Source organism: Equus asinus, chromosome 14 (genome assembly GCF_041296235.1).
Source record: "Equus asinus isolate D_3611 breed Donkey chromosome 14, EquAss-T2T_v2, whole genome shotgun sequence".
NCBI classification, from domain to species: Eukaryota; Metazoa; Chordata; class Mammalia; order Perissodactyla; family Equidae; genus Equus; species Equus asinus.
Window position 1 is genome coordinate 31,989,879 of NC_091803.1, and position 18,404 is coordinate 32,008,282.

An 18,404-nucleotide genomic window follows, 5' to 3' on the forward strand; every position below is an offset into this window, starting at 1 on the left:
TAAACAAAGTTTGAAAACCACCAATGAAATATTGATTGGAGAGGAGAAGACAATCAAGAGATATTGCTAAATGATAAAGGCAGTTTATAAACAGTGCATTATAAAGTGCTCCTATTTTTTCCTGGTGTCTATGTTGTCTCAAAAGATATCACCAAATTGTGATTATTGCTAGATGGTAGAATGAAAGAAAATTTTTCTTCTTCTTTCACATTTTGTTAACTTGCATTTTATATATATTTTGCAATAAGAATTTAAATAAATACATTTCTCTTAGGAATTTAAAGTATACTTAAAGTTCTTTTTGAAGTCTAAATTCTTAAATGGTAACAAAATAGAACATGCAAAGATTTAAGATGCAGCATTAAATAAAAATTCTCTTAAATAAATTGTCCTGTTTTATCCTAGATTTTAGATGTAAATGGCAATGTTCTACCTCCTGGACAAGAAGGAGATATCGGCATTCAAGTTCTCCCTACCCGACCATTTGGCCTTTTTACTCATTATGTAGTAAGAGACTTATTAAATAATGTCTTATTTTCTATTTATTTCTCAAAAGTGCTTGGTAACTATCCTGACTTGCCACAAAACACACCTAGGCACTTGACCTTTTCTGAGAGATTCATCGTCCTGACTAGTAATCCCTCAGACAGGGAACTGAAGAAACACCCAAATCCTTACTAGAGACGGGCACGCTGGTCCCCTGAAGCTACATCACAGCCCCAGGCCCATGAAGGCAAGAGGAGGGAGCCCTAGAAGGAAGACAGCCCTCTTAATATCCATTGATCCTCTCCACTATAAAACAGGACCCAGTCATTTTCCTGAAATCTAATTAGCGGTCTCGTGTCTTGGGAGGAGGGAGAGGAAGAGAGAATGAACAATGAGATGAAGTAATTTCTTTCACTAGAGGCCTTGCAAGCTCCTTACTCTTTGCAAACATATTTTCATCTCTAATCACAGTATGCAAATTAGAGCAAAGTTTACATCAATATAATCAAAGTTCCAGGTTTTACTTGTCAGTGAATTTTCCATAATGTAACAACACTTCAGTGTTCTTCCTGCCAATGTTACAGAACCAATTGTTTTTGTGTAAAATAAAATACAAAACCAAAAATACTGTCTGTTCTTTGAATGATTAGGTGTTGGTGCTTTCTTTTAACTCTGAGTATTTTCTCTCTTTCCCTACCAGTGTTAGATATTAACCAATTAGCAAAAGACTTATTTAGCCTACTCCTCTGAGCTGTGAGCTCCTGCGATATTTATTTTGTGATCCATCTAAGAAAATTCTCAGGATGGAAGCATGCCTAGTCTCTGGAATTGTAGTTTACCTTTCTTAGATGGGGCTGGCTCAATGCTGGAACTTCATCCTCATTTCATGCACTGGCTCCTCTTCATTCTAAGGCTTCTCTAAGGAACCAAACTTTTCTTTTTCCTTCAACATTTAAAAATCCAACAGAAGAGAAGAGTTGCATTCACAATAATATTAACAAAATGCTATTTGTTTCACAGGATAATCCTACAAAAACAGCTTCAACTCTACGAGGCAACTTCTATATCACTGGGGACAGAGGCTATATGGATGAAGATGGATATTTCTGGTTTGTTGCAAGATCGGATGATATCATATTATCCTCTGGGTAATTTTCTTTTTCCTCTGTGCATATGTCTGTGTTAACTGATCATCGGTGTCCTGGAGTGAACCTGCTGCTCACCTTTATAAATTCCTGCCATATCTTTTGTTTCCCAGCTACCGAATTGGACCTTTTGAGGTAGAAAGTGCCCTGATTGAGCATCCTGCGGTAGCAGAGTCAGCTGTTGTCAGCAGCCCAGACCCCATCAGAGGAGAGGTAAAAGAATGGATTAATCTCCACTTTATAATGTGTTGGCCATCTAACGCATACTTTTTTTTTTTTTTGAGGAAGATTAGCCCTGAACTAACATCTGCTGCCAATCCTCCTCTTTTTGCTGAGGAAGACTGGCCCTGAGCTAACATCCATGCCCGTCTTCCTCCACTTTACATGTGGAACACCTACCACAGCATGGCTTACCAAGTGGTGCCATGTCTGCACCCGGGATCCGAACTGGCGAACCCTGGGCTGCCCAAGCGGAACATGCACACTTAACCGCTGTGCCACCGAGCCGGCCACTAAATACTATTTTAACACTGGAATGTGAAATAAAGAGTGAGAAATATTTGTCTAGGTCACTGGGCGCCTAAATTTTTTGGATCACACAGCTCTTAGGAATTTGAAGGCCATAAGGCACTACTGGACTTACGCAATGAAGGAAATGTTCTGTATTGGCACCATCCAATATAATAGCCACAATGGCTATCAAGCACTTGGGATGTGGCTAGTGCAGCTGAGGCAATTTTATTCTATTTTAATTAATTTAAATTTAAAGAGCCACATGTGGCTTGTGGCTACCATATTGAATAGCACAACCACAGACTCTTCTCATAAAAATGCAAAATTTTGCATAGAATTTCAGAGAAACTCAGAAGCACGCTTATGGATTTTAGGTTAAAAAAATCTTGTGCTACTACTTCTACAATAATACCTAATGTTTTTGATGATTTAGTGTGTTCCAGGTGTTGGTGTAAGCCCTCTATCTATGTTAACCTATTTCATCCTCACAACTTCTTTTTAAAAGAAGGAAACTGAGGCACAGAGAGGTGTCCTAACTTACTCAAGATTACACAAAAAAGTATGACTCGAACCCAGATTGACTGACTTCAGAGTTCATGCTCTTAACTACGTTAGGCTGTTCCTTGTTAACTTGTCATTTTCTGTAATGGTTTATAAAGACTTTTACAATGATAAAGTAGACTTTATCCAAGGTGTAGAAATCATCAATATGCAAACCAGTAATTACAAACATTAGCTATTAAAATAAGTTGCCTCTGAATGATTCACTTATAGCAAGGATAAATTTTTTAAAGATTCATAAAAATGTTGATAAAGCAGCAGAGCTGGCAAAAATACATATAATGTTATGAAATGTCAAAAAATGGATAGCACTAAAATTACATACCACACACACACACAAGGTTGTGCAACTGCCCCATGGCACATGTAAATTAGAACTGTTCAAGGGGTTTTGGTGAAGAGAAAAATGAATTGCTCATAAAATGTAAAACTTCTTACTGGTAAACAATGATCAATATGTGAAAAACTTATCACTGCAAGTCTTCATTTCTCACTAACTGGTTGTCCTGAGTGATTTATTCTTTCAAACAGTTCATTTTCAATCAAATATTTACTCCCAGACCAAGATGGATAGGTAATGTTGCTAGCTTATCTCCAAGCTGGATACATGAATCCATGAATTCAAGATCTCAGCCTTTTAAGTGCAGGGTATTTCATTGTAAAAGTTGCAGGAGCCTCTCCTGGAGCTGTGCCCACAAGGAAACATCATTCCATGGCAAACCCTGGGCTGGTAATCTGGATTTGGTGGTAGAAACTAGTTGACTCACCTAGAGTCCTGCCTTAGAAAAGGCAGTGAATGGCAGTGTTGGCAGTGCCCCAGGAGAGAACATTCAGAATCCCAATCTACTCCTGAAGGGGGATACACATGAGGGATGTCCTTCTGTCTTCTCCATTAGAAGTCCAAAACCTCTGGGCAGGATTTTCCAAGACATTTCAAGGAAGAGTGAACTTTGGGGAACAGGATTTGTGAACATAGTGATAAAGTGACTCTCTTCTGCCAGTTAGAGAAAAGGGGCCACCACCACTTCTGCTCTTGTTCCGCAGGGCCAGGTAAGTGGGTCACAGCAACAGGAAAGTGGCTGTTGGAATCTTCACAGCCTCGCATCAACAGAAGTGTCTTTGGAATGGAGTGCACAATCTTAATGAACTGTTCCTGTTAACAAGGATATAGCAACCTAGTGTGAATACTGCTTATAAGGGTCACGCTGAGGGCGGGACCTACAAGCTAGGCTAGATCAAGCTGGGTTGTTACACAAGAGACTGTGTTTAGTGCGTTGCCAAGTTTCCAAAAGGAAACTTTTGAAGGAGATAAAAGATAAAGCAAGAAGTCAAGAAGAGAGATAATCAAAAACAGGCCAGAAAGTGGAGTTCAAGATGTAGTTAGATGAGAAGATTCAAGGGTCAGAAGCTCTCTTCTATTAGATAAAGAACAAGAGGTATGTGAGTCAACTGGATGGCTTAAGAGCAGAGAGCTGGGATCAAACCCTAATAAACCTTCTGGGACACCCTACCAGGCACTTAGGTTCCCAGTTAGAGAAAGTAAACAAGACATACTAAAACATAAAAATACACAACTCATTTTTCTGGTGTTTCAAATATTTATTTTAGGTAGTAAAGGCTTTTATTGTTCTGAGTCCTGATTATAAGTCACATGATCAAGAACAACTGAAAAAGGAGATTCAGGAGCATGTAAAAAAAACTACAGCACCTTACAAATATCCCAGAAAGGTGGGTATTCTAATTCTGATGAGTATTTCCTTAGCGTTCTGAAAATTTCAGCTCATTATTTTTTCCATTTTAATGAACATTCCTCTCAAACGTGCTACACCAAATGTTCCAAATGAACTAAGGACATGGATAAGAATCAGAATCTTTGTGATTAAAATGAAACTCTGAACCTAATTTGTTGGGTCATTGGCTCACCAGACTCATTGTAAATACTAAATATCAAGAAAAATCTCCTCAACAATACCCTTCTCCCTTTTTGGTTGTTACTAAAAAATCCACTCCAATGGGTGTCCTAATCTTTAATCGAGAGTTCATAATAGAACTGCTATATAATTGACTTTATCTAAAGATGAAAACTTTTGGGCTAATTTTCTTTCCTTGATTCCAACAGGTAGAATTTATTCAAGAGCTGCCAAAGACTATCAGTGGGAAGATAAAAAGAAATGAACTGAGAAAGCAAGAATGGGAAACAATTTAAATCCATTCCATTAATTTCCACAGTATTATAGATTCCATGGTATTTATAAAACAAAGACTCTGTAGAAACCACAAGATTATGGAAAGGTGATGAAAAATGTGATAATATGCTTATAAACTATGGATTTAAAATATCTTATGGTTATAACATCAGAAGCTGAATTTTGAAATAAAATATTCAGTCAATTTCTCTGCTTTAGTGTCAATGTTCTTATAATTTGGTAACATAAAAAGAATACCATCGACTGCTGAGGAATTTTTAAGTATACAGTATAGAAGCAATTTCTGAACCAAATCTGTTGATTTTCAAATGAGTTGAATAATTCTTCTGATATGTTGATATACAAATCAGAACCAATCTTCAAGCACTGAAATAAAACTAACAACTCATAAAAGTTCAGAAAAATAAACCATATCAGAAGATTATCACAATTCTCAAAGTACAAGTATCTAGTTGAAAATAGGCTAGGGATTTTTATTAGTCACATTTTTATTCAAATAAAGAGTTTAAAATTTGTTTCAAGATCTAATAGTAAAAAAAGGATATGCTATTGTTGCTTATTATATTTAATTTAATAAATATAGTTTACAGAATACTTCATTTGTGGTTCTTCAAAAAAGTATGATAAATTTGGCAAATGGTAATATATGAAATATAAATTAAATAGGGTAAGACATTATTAGAATACTCATGATGTTTGGGAATTCAAGGAACAATCAAGAAAGATACATGAACAGAAGACAGATGTTAGATAACTGGTGAATGAAATTAGAAGCCTGTGAAATTTGTTTTTCCTCTGTTTTCAGTCTATGTGTTTAGTAGCCTCAGTGTCACCTACAGACTATGTATGATAAATCCTCCTAACTTGTAGCCCTATACACTTTTTTCTCTTTACTGCACTAAAAGTCACATTAAAGTAAAAATATAGTTTAGATGTAAAAAAGTTTATCAATTCCTCATTGAAGGTCTGAGTCTTAATGAATTTTCAGTAGAAAAATTTACATTTCTGTCACAAATAGGGCTTATTTCTGGAGAACTAAACGCGAGTCCCCCTGGGGAATGAGGTTGAACTATGCTATTGGCTCTTTCCTTTTGAAGTGTTTGTTCCCATTTGAAATAACCACAGCATTTTCTGTTTTCTTGGTATTTCCCAATAGGGCAACAGTAGAAGACTTTTCCATGGTTTGGTCCATTATTAGAAACAACAAGTCTCTTACATCTTCGGCCACACTTGCATAAAGGAGGTGTCATCCTCCCACTCTTCCAAGGCTCTCGTAGGTTAACTGTAGAAGTTAAGACAGAGGGGAGAACCTTCTGGGAAGACCTTCTCCCTGGGGAGCCAAGAGATGATGTGGGCTTTTCTTCATGACTAGTGAAGGTCTGTTTTTTGGCTGGTGGGAAAGCTGAGGGAACGGATGGACTCCTTTCAGTACCACCTAAAAGAAGAGGATGTTTCCCCAAAACTGAAAGATGAGACATACTGGCATTAACGCTGTTGAAGCTACTTGATTTGCATTCAGGTAATTTAAAGTCAGAAACATCTGAACCTGGATTTTTGGGTTCTTTTACATCATAAATAGTAGTGTGTGGACTCTTATACACAATAGACTTAGAGGTTTCAGATTTTTGAGGAGTTTCTTCTGTGCCTCCCAAGTTTTCATGACTCAGCATTTCAGACTCTTTTAAAACCATTAATCTTTCTCCAGAATTAAATGAAGTATCTAAGTTTGAGTCACTAATGGCAGGCATAAAATCTACACTTTGCTCAGGCTGAGAAGCTGGCAGTAAAGCTATATCCTCCCAATCAGCCAACATAGGTAAACAGTGAAAAGCAGAACTCATTTCTGTATCAGAAACATGATTAACAGATGAAAGGGTAGTTGAAACACGTACCAATTCTGAACCAATTGCTGAAGACTTAGATTTGGTATTAAATGCAAGACGTTCATTTTTTATTTGCTTCTGCATAGGTGTATCCAAACTGGGAGACTGCAACTGCCCCAGAGATGTGGAGGACTTAGTATTGAAAAGAGAGAAACAGCTTTTGACATTGTGAAGATCCACTTTTATGTCGTTCTTTAGTTGTAACTGATCTTGCTGTACCATTATAGGAGGATTCACACCAACTGATGTCACTTTAACTTTTTCATGAGGATTTATTGCATTTTTAGGCTCGCTATCAAATATGCTGGGACCCTGAGTGTTACTGTTGCAGGCTGATGTTTCTTCAACTTGATTTGTATTCAAATTTCTGGCCAAAATGTTGGGATTCTTCTTAGTGGGGACCTATGATTCCACAGACAAATTCAACAGCTTTAGAAACTGTGTATTTGTAATTTTTTTAATATACGTTATATGATATGACAAGAAAAATATCTTCATTAATTGATTTATGAATGATTGCACACATGACATCTACATATCAATGAGCCTATGATTACTTCTGGAGTTTGAGATGACAGAATAAAGAGGCAAGACACCACTAACCTTCTTCAAGGGCCTTGTAATTTTCATGAAGCAACCATCCCTGATCATTTTCCAAGCAAGAAGGGCAGTATTCCGAGAATCATCCAACCCTGAGGAAATAGATACCAAACATGAATTTAGTGGTACCAGTGTAAAGATATATAGCACAAAAACCTCCAAAACCAAAAACCGCCACTTAAATAGAAACTGGAATATACTGTCAGTTTTATGATCCTCTATTAATTTTAATCATGACAAATTGGTCTTGTGGAAAGCTGCAGCAGCCTTCCCAATGAAAGACAAGATCTCCCACATTTACAGAGGAGGAAGTGAACATTTCTTAGACAGTTCACAAAATGTGAGCAACATTCGGTAGGGATCACATTTCAAGCGTAATCTAATAGTCTTGTTTAGTTTTTTCACTAGTCCACTGTGTTATTTGGGCATTTATTTAATCTTCATTTGATTTGGCTAATTCTTTTCATTCTTTTTAGCAACTAAAAAGCCACTAGATGGCAGTCTTGTCTTTACAATACTTTATGAAAGTCCATTTGAAAGTCTTAGAAACAATTCGAATTGCATAGATCAGGAGTTTTTTTTTAGGCTGAAGGATATTCCTTATTCATGACATCATAAAAAAGTAAGATTCATTTGAAAGACTTTACAAAACTAAAATAACTTACATAATACAATGATTTTCAATTTATACTAACCAGAATGTTCTCGTCCCAAGAATTCTATTCCCACTTCCTGCAGGGCACCACTTAGTCCTTTTGGTTTTCTCTTATAGAAAATCTAATCAAATAAAAGAAGACATATCTAAAAAAAAAAGGATTACTATTCGAAAGCCTTTGTATTACCCACTTACCTTTCATAATTTTTCATTCTATTAGATTTGGAATGTGGTTGTTTTTGTTGTGTTGTTTTTACATACTTTAAGAAATGTATCTATGTGAACATTTCAAAAGAAAAGACTTTATTTGTAGAAACCCATACCCATGTGTGGGATAAAGTTTAGTCATTTTTCAAGAGAAGGAAAGTGAACACGTCCCCATCTTTGACCCTTACCTTGTAAGTTACTCTGAGATCAATCCAAGAATTCAAGAACACAGGTTTTAACAGTTGTTTTCTTTTACACTCATACTCCAGGCAAACTCCCAAGTCCCAGTCTGCATAAAATATATTAAAATAGAACAAAGTCAATGATGCCAGCAGAGTTTACTTATGCTATTGTCATTTATAAATAAATGCTAAAAGATGATAGAAAGTAAAATAGTAAGATTTAAAATAATAGCATATTATTATGCTATAATAATATAAAGTAGTAAGATTTAATTTCTCTGCTAATATCTAATAATTACTCACTTTACATAACTTTCTATTAAGAAATTAGGTTGGTAACAGAGTTTCAAAGTTTCTTAAATACCCAATAAAACACACTGAATATTTCAGAAAGAAGAGTAAGGTGTCAAATTACAAAGGTATAGGGAGAAGGTTATTTGCTTTCGACATTCTAAGAAAATATTAATGTAATTAAACCAAATATCTTATAGCAGCCTGAAACCAAATATGACTATCAGTGCTATGCTATCAATGGCACAGCACTGCTATCAATGACTATTGATGACAATGCTATATCATGGGCATATAAAAGATCTACCTTAAATGGCTCATTTTTCCCTTGATATTTATATTAGTAGGTGTGAAAGTATAAAAGCAAAGGATGTGAGTTGAATGAGAACTCTTTTTATTCAAGGTTGGGAAAATAGCATGATAAGAGTTTTCACTAGATAATCGTCTTTACCTGGACTCAGAACAGAGAGGAACAATCTAGAAAGATTCTTAAGATTAAGGCTTAAAATTTTAAGGTATCCCAGAATGGTAATTTTAAAAATATGATTAAATTTACTATTCTTGTTTAACATCTGCTAGGCATTTGGATTTCTTTTCCTGGCCCAGGAGGTTAACAAGTATAATTCTTACTAGAGATAAAGAATTATATACTGGTAACACTACTCACTTATAATTGATAGATATAATTTATTTTTTACCTGACCAAGTAACAAATGCACATAATTTTACTTCGGAAGTAGAAAGATCTGCAACCCCGGAAGCAAAAGTAATTTTCTTCTGTTGCTGAATCTTCTGAATCCATTTACAGAACTGAGATAAGCAAATCTTCAGAGGGACTCCTTCATCAACTTGAGCCTAAAGAGAGTCACAAAATCTGAATTCAACAACTGAATTCCATAATTATTGAGCACATAATTAAATACTGTGAAGGGATATAACAAGAAGAAGAGGTTCTGACAAAATTTTATCTAGTGAAAAGATGTTAAAACACCTAAGAGACAATATAATGATTCAAACTCTGCAAGGTAAGAAAAATTAGGTTGAGCAATCTAAAATCACACAGAAATATAATAATTAAATCCATACTGAAAGAAACTTGATGTCATTTGATTTCCACAAAATAAATTTGATATTCATTTTTACAACACTGTTCTTCCTTATTTGTAAAGAATTCCAATGGACTTCTGGAGGGGACATTATTTCTCTTAACACTGAATAAATGAAATTCCAATGGTATATAGCTTTTACAGTCTTTTTGAAACTGATTTCTGAATTTTAGTATTTGCATCATACCTGCTTGTTTGTTGAGGGCATAAGAGAGGTGGTGAAAAGAGGAGGGCATACCTGCTTTATGCCTGTCAGTTCCATGCAAAATTCAGAAAGAATTGGATGTTCTTGAGGCTGAACATAAGCGTGGAACTCAGATTCAATCTCTCCAGTGGATGTGTTCAGCAATACTGCTGGAAATTCAACTACATGAAAGAATCAATTGATACGTGAATATATAATTGTTAAATTAATGCTGTAATCACTCTAAATTAAACATAGATTACCCTCATATAGCATTATTGAACAATTGTTTCAGTAAAAGCATATTAAAATGACCAAAGCAGTGTGATCTAACAATTACGTTATGCCAAAGAATAACTAAAAATATGAAAGTTATATCTACTTAAAACTCTTGAATGTATTTCCACAAAAAAAAAAGTATGAAGACCATAAGGAAGTTGAAATGTACTTGTTTTTGCAAAGGTATTTTTTTTGAGGTTCTGTGCAATTGAGATGTAACCCTAAAACAATTATTTTATATGATGACACATGTAGGTATTCAGGTTTTTCTTCTTTTTTGTGTCAAATCACATTTTATAGTGAACTACCAATTCATAGACCATTTTGTTTTCTTAAACTAACCGTTGACTCATTTCTATCTATAAATCTTCAAGTTACTCATCAAGTGCTAGTCCTGGCCATCAGCAGTCCAGACTTACTTATTTCCTGGCTCTGGTGGTGTTTCCCATCATTCCAGCATGTCGACTCAAAATCAATGACAATTAAGTAGTCAAACAACTGTTCTGCAAAAGGTCAGGATATTGTTATGCTTTACCAGTGTGAAAAGTGCAGCTACAACATGTAAAGAAACTAAGCACACTACTTACTGGATTTGCTGCTTCCTAGATTTCCATTTGCTGGTACAATTGACTTTCTCCTAATTAATCCAAGCTGCCTAAAAATGTAAAACAACCCAGTATGTTCAACAAACCCATTCACACTCCTGTTTGAATAGGCTAACAAACTAATGGTATAACCCTCATTATTAATGTATTGTGATTGAGAGGAAACTGAACTAGACTTTAAGGGCAAAAGACCTTGACTTTTGTAGTGCCACCCTCTCTTGATTTTAGTAGTCATTTTTATCTGCATGAGCCTCAAAGTACATGTTGCAAACTTAGACTAATTCTTTCTGCGCCCCTTATTTTACAGTAATACCAAAGAAACGATTGTAGAGGTAAAGATACATAGAAAAGTTTATTTTTGCCTCTGCATTGTTCAAGCCCTTGCTGTGTATACAGCCCAGTTCTGAGGAGACAGGGCAGGTCCAGTCTTCTAGGAGCTTAAAATATCTGAGAAAAAACCCTAGACATCCATGGTAAACTACTGGAAGGTAGTATATGATAAAGGATCCCCAAAGACCCTGAGTCCACAGAAAGGGATGAGTTTCCTGAGGTCTTAAGCATGGCAAGACCACCTTGATGAGTAGCTAGTTTCACAAGGCAGGTGCCTCCTGTTCTAGTTTTTTGTTTATGAGGTGTGATGGGGAGTTGGGAATAATAGGTAACATTTATTCACTGCTTACTACATAGCAGGCACTGAAGATGGCGACCTCACTTAATCCTCAACAACTGTACAAAGTAGTCACTTTTGCTACCTATATGTAATGGATGAGAAAACAATTTCGGTTATTTGCCAAAGAACACATATTTGGTACGTGAACCGGGGTCATCCAACTCCGAACCGACACTTTTCTCCATTACACCAATTTCAGAAATCGGAAATGTGCACAGCGTTTCCAGGCATCAGGCACAAGGCCACAACGATCCACATTACGAGTTACACGGCTCACTAGGACGTGGTGGGGTGAACGGCTTCAAGGGTGCGCTGGGGGCTGCCTGAGACCTGCGACCGGTCTACAAGGCGCTGTCACGTCCAGTCGTTTCCCGAGGCCTAGAACGCGCCGACACGGGCTCCAGGCCACACAGTCAAGAACCCTGGTCCTTCCAACCTCGCGCACAGGGCGGCCTGAGGCTCCAGGCCGACACCTTTCAGCCGGGGCGTGAGAGCGCGGGTCGGAGACGCCGGGGCTGCAGAGAACGGAGGCTGACGCCGCGAGCCCCTGCCCAGCCTGCGGCGGACGCCACCGCGAGACTCGGAGCGACCCCGCCCCGCCCGTCCCCCGAACTCCCTCGCGTACCGGGCCAGCCTCTTGGTCGCCATTCACGACACCCCTTTCGCTTCACAGCCCAACTGCCGGAAGTCGCTCGAATCCACTTCCGGCCCGTTCAAACGCCGCGCGCGGAGGAGGGTCGGACTGCAGCATGTGGGGCGTGTTTTCGGGAGGGAGGGAGCCGCTGGGCAGCGCCCCCTTCAGTCTTTTCCCAGGGGAGGAGGCGCGTTTGCGCCCTTGGGGAACCGTCTGGAATCCTGCCTCCGGCGCGGACGGTAAAACCGTTGGGCCTGGGGCGGCGCGGTTCGCTCCGCGGCGGGGAGCGCTGTGTGAACGGAAGTGGGGAGGGTCCGAGGGAGGCGGTAGCCGTGGACGCCCTGCTGCCCCCCGCTCGGGAAGCCGGGCGTCGGGGTTTCCTCAGCTCCCGCCCGTCTTTCTGCGCAGCCTCATGGAGCCCGAGAGGGGAAGGACCGGGGCGCTCCTCCAGAAGGGCCGGAAGAGGAGGCGCGCCCGCGGCAAGCACGTCGGGGCGGCCGAGGCGCGGAGAGCCCGCTCGGAACCTGAGGAGAGGCGGCCCGGAGCCAAGGTGAGCGGTGGGACTGAGGGGGCGGCCCGAGGCGGTTCGGAGCTCCCAGCCCCTCGGCCCAGCGGCCGGCAGCGCCCGGTCCGCGCTGGACGCTGCTCAGGCGCCCCGCCCTCCGGCCTCTGGGAAGCGGCTCTCCCAGCTGTAAAATGGGAGTGATGGGGCAACGCCTCCCACCTCCGGGGAGATACTGGCGGGTTAGACCTGTGTAGACCTGGCGCACAGGACGGATGTTCACTCGGCAGACGTTGATTCAGATGGTCCGTGTGCCAGGGTTGTTCTAGGTGCCGGGGACATCCCGGCGCACGGAAGCACGATTCCCTGCCCTCGTGCAGTTTACGTTCCAAAGGGGAGTCGTGAGGCTGCTGGTCGTCCCTGCCATTTGCTGAGAGCTGAGCATGGGTCGTTCATCCGTCAGTCGTCACCTGTGTCTTGTGGGCCGGGTGCTGGGCGCCGCCCTGAGCCCCTGGGCTGCAGCAGGGAGTGGAAGACCACTGCTTAGGTTCCAGTGGTGAGAGACAGAAGATCAACAAAAGATACGATGTGTCATCCAGGATGCCGGACGGGAGTTAGTGCTCGGAAACAGATTTTATTGAAGGGGGATTCCACCTTTTTTTTTTCTTTCCTATCAGATTGGCAAAGCAATATTTTAAAGGTTAATGTGGTAAGAAGTGTAAGGAAATCGACAGTCTCATCACTTTCTAATTTTGAAATAATCTCAGACTTAGAGAAAAGTTGCAAGAACCGTACCCAAAACTCCCCCAGCCAACATTTGAAAGAAGTTGCTAACACAATGCTCCATCTCCCCTCCCCCGTTTTAATGTATATTTCCTACAAACAATCCTCTGTAACCACCAAAATCAGGAAAGAACTGATTCATTGCTACCATCTAATCCTTAGGCCTCATTGGAGTTTCTCCACTTCTAGTAAAGTCCTTTTTAAGCAATAACATCCTGCCTAGAATGTGGTACAAATGGTTGTCATGTCTCCTTCCATCCAGACAATTCCTGAGTCTTCCTTGCTGCTCATGACCTTACTACTTTTGAAGAATCCTGGACCAGTGATTTTGTAGAATGTCCCTCAAGTTAGGTTTGTATGTTTCCCCATCGATTAGATGCAGGTTAACATCTTTGGCAGGAATATTGCAGAAGTGATGCTCTGTTCTCTTGTATTTTATCAGGTTGTACATGATTCTGATTTGGATATCATGTAATATCATACCAGTAATCATACATGATATTACTTGTGATACTAACCTTGATTACTTGGTTAACATAGTGTGTGCTAAGCTTCTCTAAACTTACTGTTTTTTCTCTGTAATTTTGTAGGGAGATGCTTCCTCATTAAACTTGCAATTCTTTTTTTTTTTTTATCAATATGAACTCATGGTTACTTATTTTATTCAATGGTTTATAATCCATTACTGTATTTATTTTGATACCGAAAATATCCCAGATTTGGCCATGAAACTAGCTTCTATGTCCTTTGGACATGACCTCATCTTTCTTTGTGCATTTCCTTACTTTTCTGGGGCAAAAGGATGTTGTTCCAAGCTCATCTGTGCTTTCCCTGCCCCAGCCCTGGAATCAGGCATTTCTCCTTAGATATTTGGTTCTTTTTAGTGGAGAATGACATTTAGAAATGCAAGGTCTGGGTGCTAGATGTGCTTATTGCTATTGGGATGTCAGTACTCCTCCAATAAAGCTAGGGAATATGTGTGTATATGGGTATATCTCTAACAGTGAGAAATCTGACTCCCATTATCTTCAGTATATTTGATCAGTCTCCCATTGCTGCCACATACTCCTCACCCTTCTTGGGCTCTGTCACTCTGGCCTTGTACCAGGTCACCCTCCTGTGTGAATGCCCTTTTCCTTCTCATATGGACATCTTGACCCTGTTTGAGCTCTGAATTCTGTGAAGGGGTCCCATTGTCCCTCAGCATGACGCCGTCTTTTACCTTAAAGTTTCTGACATCTGAGGGGAGGCTCCACTGCTCTCTCCATCCCACAGCATGGATGCCCTCCTCATACCTCTCAGGGTTTGACACCTCACACCAGGCCACCCTCCTACATGTATGTCCTGGGTTTCTACCCCTAGTCCTGCGCTGTCTCCCCTTTAGGACGACCTCCTCACCCTACTCAGGCTCTGATGTCCCGTGCTCAGCAACTTTGATTACTCACGACCCTATGGACCCCTACCTGACTCAGTCCCAACTCATCAATCTCATATATTTTTGGTTGGTAGGTATAAATTGGTACATTCTTTCAGGAGTTAGCAATATTGTCAGAATGTAAAATATATGTGTTTATTTGACCAGGAATTTATCCTCAGAAAATAGACAAGTGTACAAGGATGTCCACACAGGAGTTTCTTTCAGATAAATAATAAGTTTTTAGGTAAATTTAGAGACTGGACTGTTATTAAAATTGACGTTATATTTCACTGATGTGGAAAGATCTGTAGATTTAATTTTTTTGGTGGGAGGAGTTGGTTACAAAACAGAATGTATACTATAATCCCTTGGGGGTGGTATAATATAGAGATGAAGAGAGTTTTGGCTTTGGAGCCTGCATTCCAGTCTTGGTTCTACCGTTTATCTGTTCCTCCATTTCTTTATCTGTAAAATGGGGATAATAGTAGTATCCACGTAAGACGACTTGTAAGAATTAAATGGTTTAATAGATGTAAAGTGCTCAGAACTGTAAGCGGCTGATTATAAGTGCTCAACATTAACTTTAAAAAGTCACAGGGAAAAAATAATAGTAATAATATCTGATGTTTATTAAGTACTTATGATATGTCAGGTACTAGCCTCAGTACACTGCGCTTGCACTGCCTTATCGGTCTTCCCAGTGATCTCATGAGGTACAATTATAATTACTCTGTAGATGAAGAAACCGACTCTTAGGTTCAGGCACATGTCCCAGACAGTAGAGCTTGGTATTTGAACTCGGGTAGTGTGACTCCAGGGCTTGAGCTCCTAACCACTATACTCTGCTGCCTCCCAGACCAAAATGACAGTGGTAATTATCTCCGAGTTGTACAAGTCCAGGTGACTTTTATTTTAATTTATCTGTTAACTGTCTTTTATCTATGTTACCTTTCTCTGTTATCTCACTCTTTTAACAAGCATGAATTGCTTGAATAACCAGATACAAATGCAAAGCTATTTTAAGGAGTAAGGAGCTTCAGGGAACTTCTTGATGCCTCCGTGATGAAGTCTGACTCCTTACCTTTGACCACATTGATCTTGTGTGATCTGGCTCCCACTGCCCGCTCCTCTCCTGTCTCCGCTGCTCTGCAACATGCAGTCTTGGCTCCAGCCAAACCAAACTCCGCGTGTAGATACAGTGTTCCCTCCTACCTGGCTGACTCATTATTTTCAAGGCTCAGCCCCAGTATTTTCATCCCAGTGAAGCTATCCCTGAAACTCTAACCCCCAAGGCAGTTAGCCTCTTTGCATTGTAATTACTTGTTTCTGCATTTTTCCCCCTACCAGGATGGCTCCTTGAGAGCATGAATCATGTTTTCTTCATCCTACTATCCCTAGCACATAAACAGGTATCTGTAATTAAGGTTCTGTATCAATGTTTATTAAATATTCCATTAATAATGTCATAGCACATGATGTTGTTTAAGACCTTCATTTCCAATTAATTAGAAGCTTATATTTCAGTATGTGCTAAAATAATCAGAAACTAGAATATTGTAGTAATTTGCCTTGTTTTGTTGCTGTTCTCAATAGTCATAATTTGTTATGCCCTGATTTATGTTTGCCGAAAGTCTGCTTATCTACCATTTTATTGGCTGAAAACTGTGAAGTAACCCATAGCCAGCCATGTGAATTGCTGAAGTATGCAGTTCGGGGGAAATTTTCATCTCTCTGCTTACATTCACCTTTTCTTCTTGCGTGTTGTCCACTTTTTTTGCTAGAGCCATTAGCATATTAATCATCATAGTTTTCAGTTCTTAGCCTGAAAATTCCATCATCTCTGCCATACTGAGTTTTATTCTAATGCTTGCCCTCTATATTCAAACTGTGTAGTTTTTGCTTTTAGTCTGCCTTGTAAGGTTTTGTTGAAAGCTGGATGTTGTGTCCTCATTTAAGGGAACAACTGAGGTAAACAGGTCTTTAGTGTGAGGATTTATATTTGTCTGGCTAGAGGTTAGGCTGAGTTTACTCTTAGGTGAGACAGGAAGAAGAGAGAGCTCTGGAGCTGGGTAATTTCCCTTAACCAAGGTCACTTAGTCTTTGGAAGAACACGACTTAGGCTCTGCTAAAACAGTTTCTCTTGAGGGCAGGTCTTTTTAAGAGGAACCGAATACTATGAGTTTATTTCTAAGTGGCTGTTTTTCTCCTCTCCCTCGATAGCATGAGGAGATTTTTCTCCAGTATTTACTGTGAGAACCTGTTAGGATTCCTGAAGATAAAATTCACACAAGTATGGCAGCTCCTCGAGGTTGGGGCACCCTGGCATTTTTAAATCTCATGCTTGTCCAAGCTGAGTGTCCAGGACTTCATCAATTACAGCATAAGTTTTCCTACTATGATGTTCTGATTCCTATGGAGATTTCTGACCTTGGGCTTCTGCTCCAGTAAGTGGTGATTGTCTTTATCTGCAGGTCTCGTTCTCTAATTCTACAGGCAACACTTGGCCCTGTGATATCAGTTCTCTGGTAGATCTAGGAAGAATTTTTGCTTTTCAGTTTGTTCAGCTTTTTTCTTGTTAAGTGGACAAGAGTGACAACTTCCAAGCTCCTTACAAGCTAGACCAGAATCCAGGAGGCCATCTCTTTTGGTTGTTTCCTTTAGATCACTAACTTGTACACAAATTAATGTTTGAAATGGAAGTTAACTTTGTAAAATACTCTAAAAAGAAGCCAGTAAGTAAGACAACAATATATTCTCAATGAGAAAACTACAATTTATAAACCTTGACCTTTAAAAAGAAAACATAAATATTAAGTATTTTGTAAGCCCGTCCCTCATCCTGCATGCCCCTGCCTTTGGGGTTGGGTGACAAGTGACAGGGAAGCTCACTGTTCCCTGAGAATCGTGTGAAGTTAAAGGAATCTTCGTGATTTTCTGTTTGCCCTACGTGGATGCATTTTCCTATAACAACATTATTATGACTGGCTTCTGATACTGTAAGAATATTCCAGTATCTTGGCAAGTTTTTTTGGGCTGGCTTAAGCATCTCATCATCATTTAAAACTCTTGAATGGGGAAATATGATTTACGGGTCAAGAAAATATGTCTTTCTGTAGTATTAAAATGGGGTTCTTCCTGCCTGGATTTTATTGAGCTGTAATTCCACAGGGGATGACTGGGGTCTGGGAAGCACTTTTTACCCTTTCTTGAAAATGTTAGATGTCATTTCTGTTGTTGCTTGTGCTTTTCTTTAGCCACTTCCCACTGTCTTTCTCATTTGATGACCCTCTGTTTTTAGAGGTCTGGGAAAATCACAGGACCTGATATGTTGTAATTGTTTATCAATTTAGCAGCCAGCCGACTCTGTGTGAGATTTCAGAAAAGCTTTCTATTGCTTGAGAGAGGCACATCGTAGTACAAAGATTTTGCCTTCTCTTTTCTTTTTAAAATTTTTTTGGAGGCTTTTAAAACAATCCCAGGTTCTAGACTTCACT

At 39.4% G+C, this 18,404-nt stretch overlaps 3 protein-coding genes across 16 annotated transcripts in view; 2 read left to right on the plus strand and 1 right to left on the minus strand.

The window, feature by feature from the left end:
• LOC139040203 (acyl-coenzyme A synthetase ACSM3, mitochondrial) overlaps window positions 1-5,504 on the plus strand; it is a 23,714-nt gene extending 18,210 nt beyond the window's left edge. For all 4 annotated transcript variants that reach the window (XM_070484740.1, XM_070484742.1, XM_070484739.1 and 1 more), the window contains 5 exons: window positions 406-507; window positions 1,507-1,634; window positions 1,745-1,844; window positions 4,314-4,433; window positions 4,825-5,504. In XM_070484740.1, the coding sequence (XP_070340841.1) occupies window positions 406-507; window positions 1,507-1,634; window positions 1,745-1,844; window positions 4,314-4,433; window positions 4,825-4,911 (537 nt within the window). In that variant the 3' untranslated portion in view covers window positions 4,912-5,504. The remainder of the gene's footprint in view (window positions 1-405; window positions 508-1,506; window positions 1,635-1,744; window positions 1,845-4,313; window positions 4,434-4,824) is intronic.
• LOC139040202 (ERI1 exoribonuclease 2-like) lies at window positions 4,284-12,329 on the minus strand. 6 transcript variants are annotated; one of them, XM_070484736.1, is made up of 10 exons: window positions 12,200-12,259; window positions 11,585-11,656; window positions 10,887-10,954; window positions 10,719-10,802; window positions 10,075-10,202; window positions 9,429-9,585; window positions 8,446-8,546; window positions 8,091-8,172; window positions 7,399-7,487; window positions 4,284-7,197 (listed from the first exon to the last, which is right to left on the minus strand). In XM_070484736.1, exons 5-10 carry the CDS (start codon window positions 10,096-10,098, stop codon window positions 5,860-5,862), a joined length of 1,791 nt encoding a protein of 596 aa, XP_070340837.1. In that variant the 5' UTR covers window positions 10,099-10,202; window positions 10,719-10,802; window positions 10,887-10,954; window positions 11,585-11,656; window positions 12,200-12,259; the 3' UTR covers window positions 4,284-5,859. The 6 variants fall into 6 exon arrangements, with proteins under 6 accessions (XP_070340837.1, XP_070340835.1, XP_070340838.1 ...); XM_070484734.1 differs by lacking the exon at window positions 11,585-11,656 and having other exon boundaries at window positions 12,200-12,265; XM_070484737.1 differs by lacking the exon at window positions 11,585-11,656 and having other exon boundaries at window positions 11,657-12,243.
• LOC106839006 (uncharacterized) overlaps window positions 12,311-18,404 on the plus strand; it is an 85,509-nt gene continuing 79,415 nt past the window's right edge. For 2 of the 6 annotated variants that reach the window (XR_011494253.1, XR_006513552.2), the window contains exons 1-2: window positions 12,311-12,447; window positions 12,617-12,758. Coding sequence is in view for 1 of the 6 variants with exons in the window: in XM_070484752.1 (XP_070340853.1) it covers window positions 12,324-12,758 (435 nt within the window). In the remaining 5 variants the exon portion in view is untranslated. Of the gene's footprint in view, window positions 12,759-13,755; window positions 13,845-18,404 lie in introns of all 6 variants that reach the window. The other 4 variants (XR_011494252.1, XM_070484752.1, XR_011494254.1 and 1 more) reach the window with 3 other exon arrangements.

Excerpts from the sequence above, each read along its gene's own strand:
- LOC139040202 (XM_070484733.1), bottom strand. The coding sequence starts at position 11,151 with ATGCAGATAAAAATGACTACTAAAATCAAGAGAGGGTGGCACTACAAA. Across the intron at positions 10,803-10,886 it reads TCTAGGAAGCAGCAAATCCA|AACAGTTGTTTGACTACTTA; the intron begins GTAAGTAGTGTG and ends GACCTTTTGCAG. Across the intron at positions 8,173-8,445 it reads ATCTCAGAGTAACTTACAAG|ATTTTCTATAAGAGAAAACC; the intron begins GTAAGGGTCAAA and ends TTATTTGATTAG.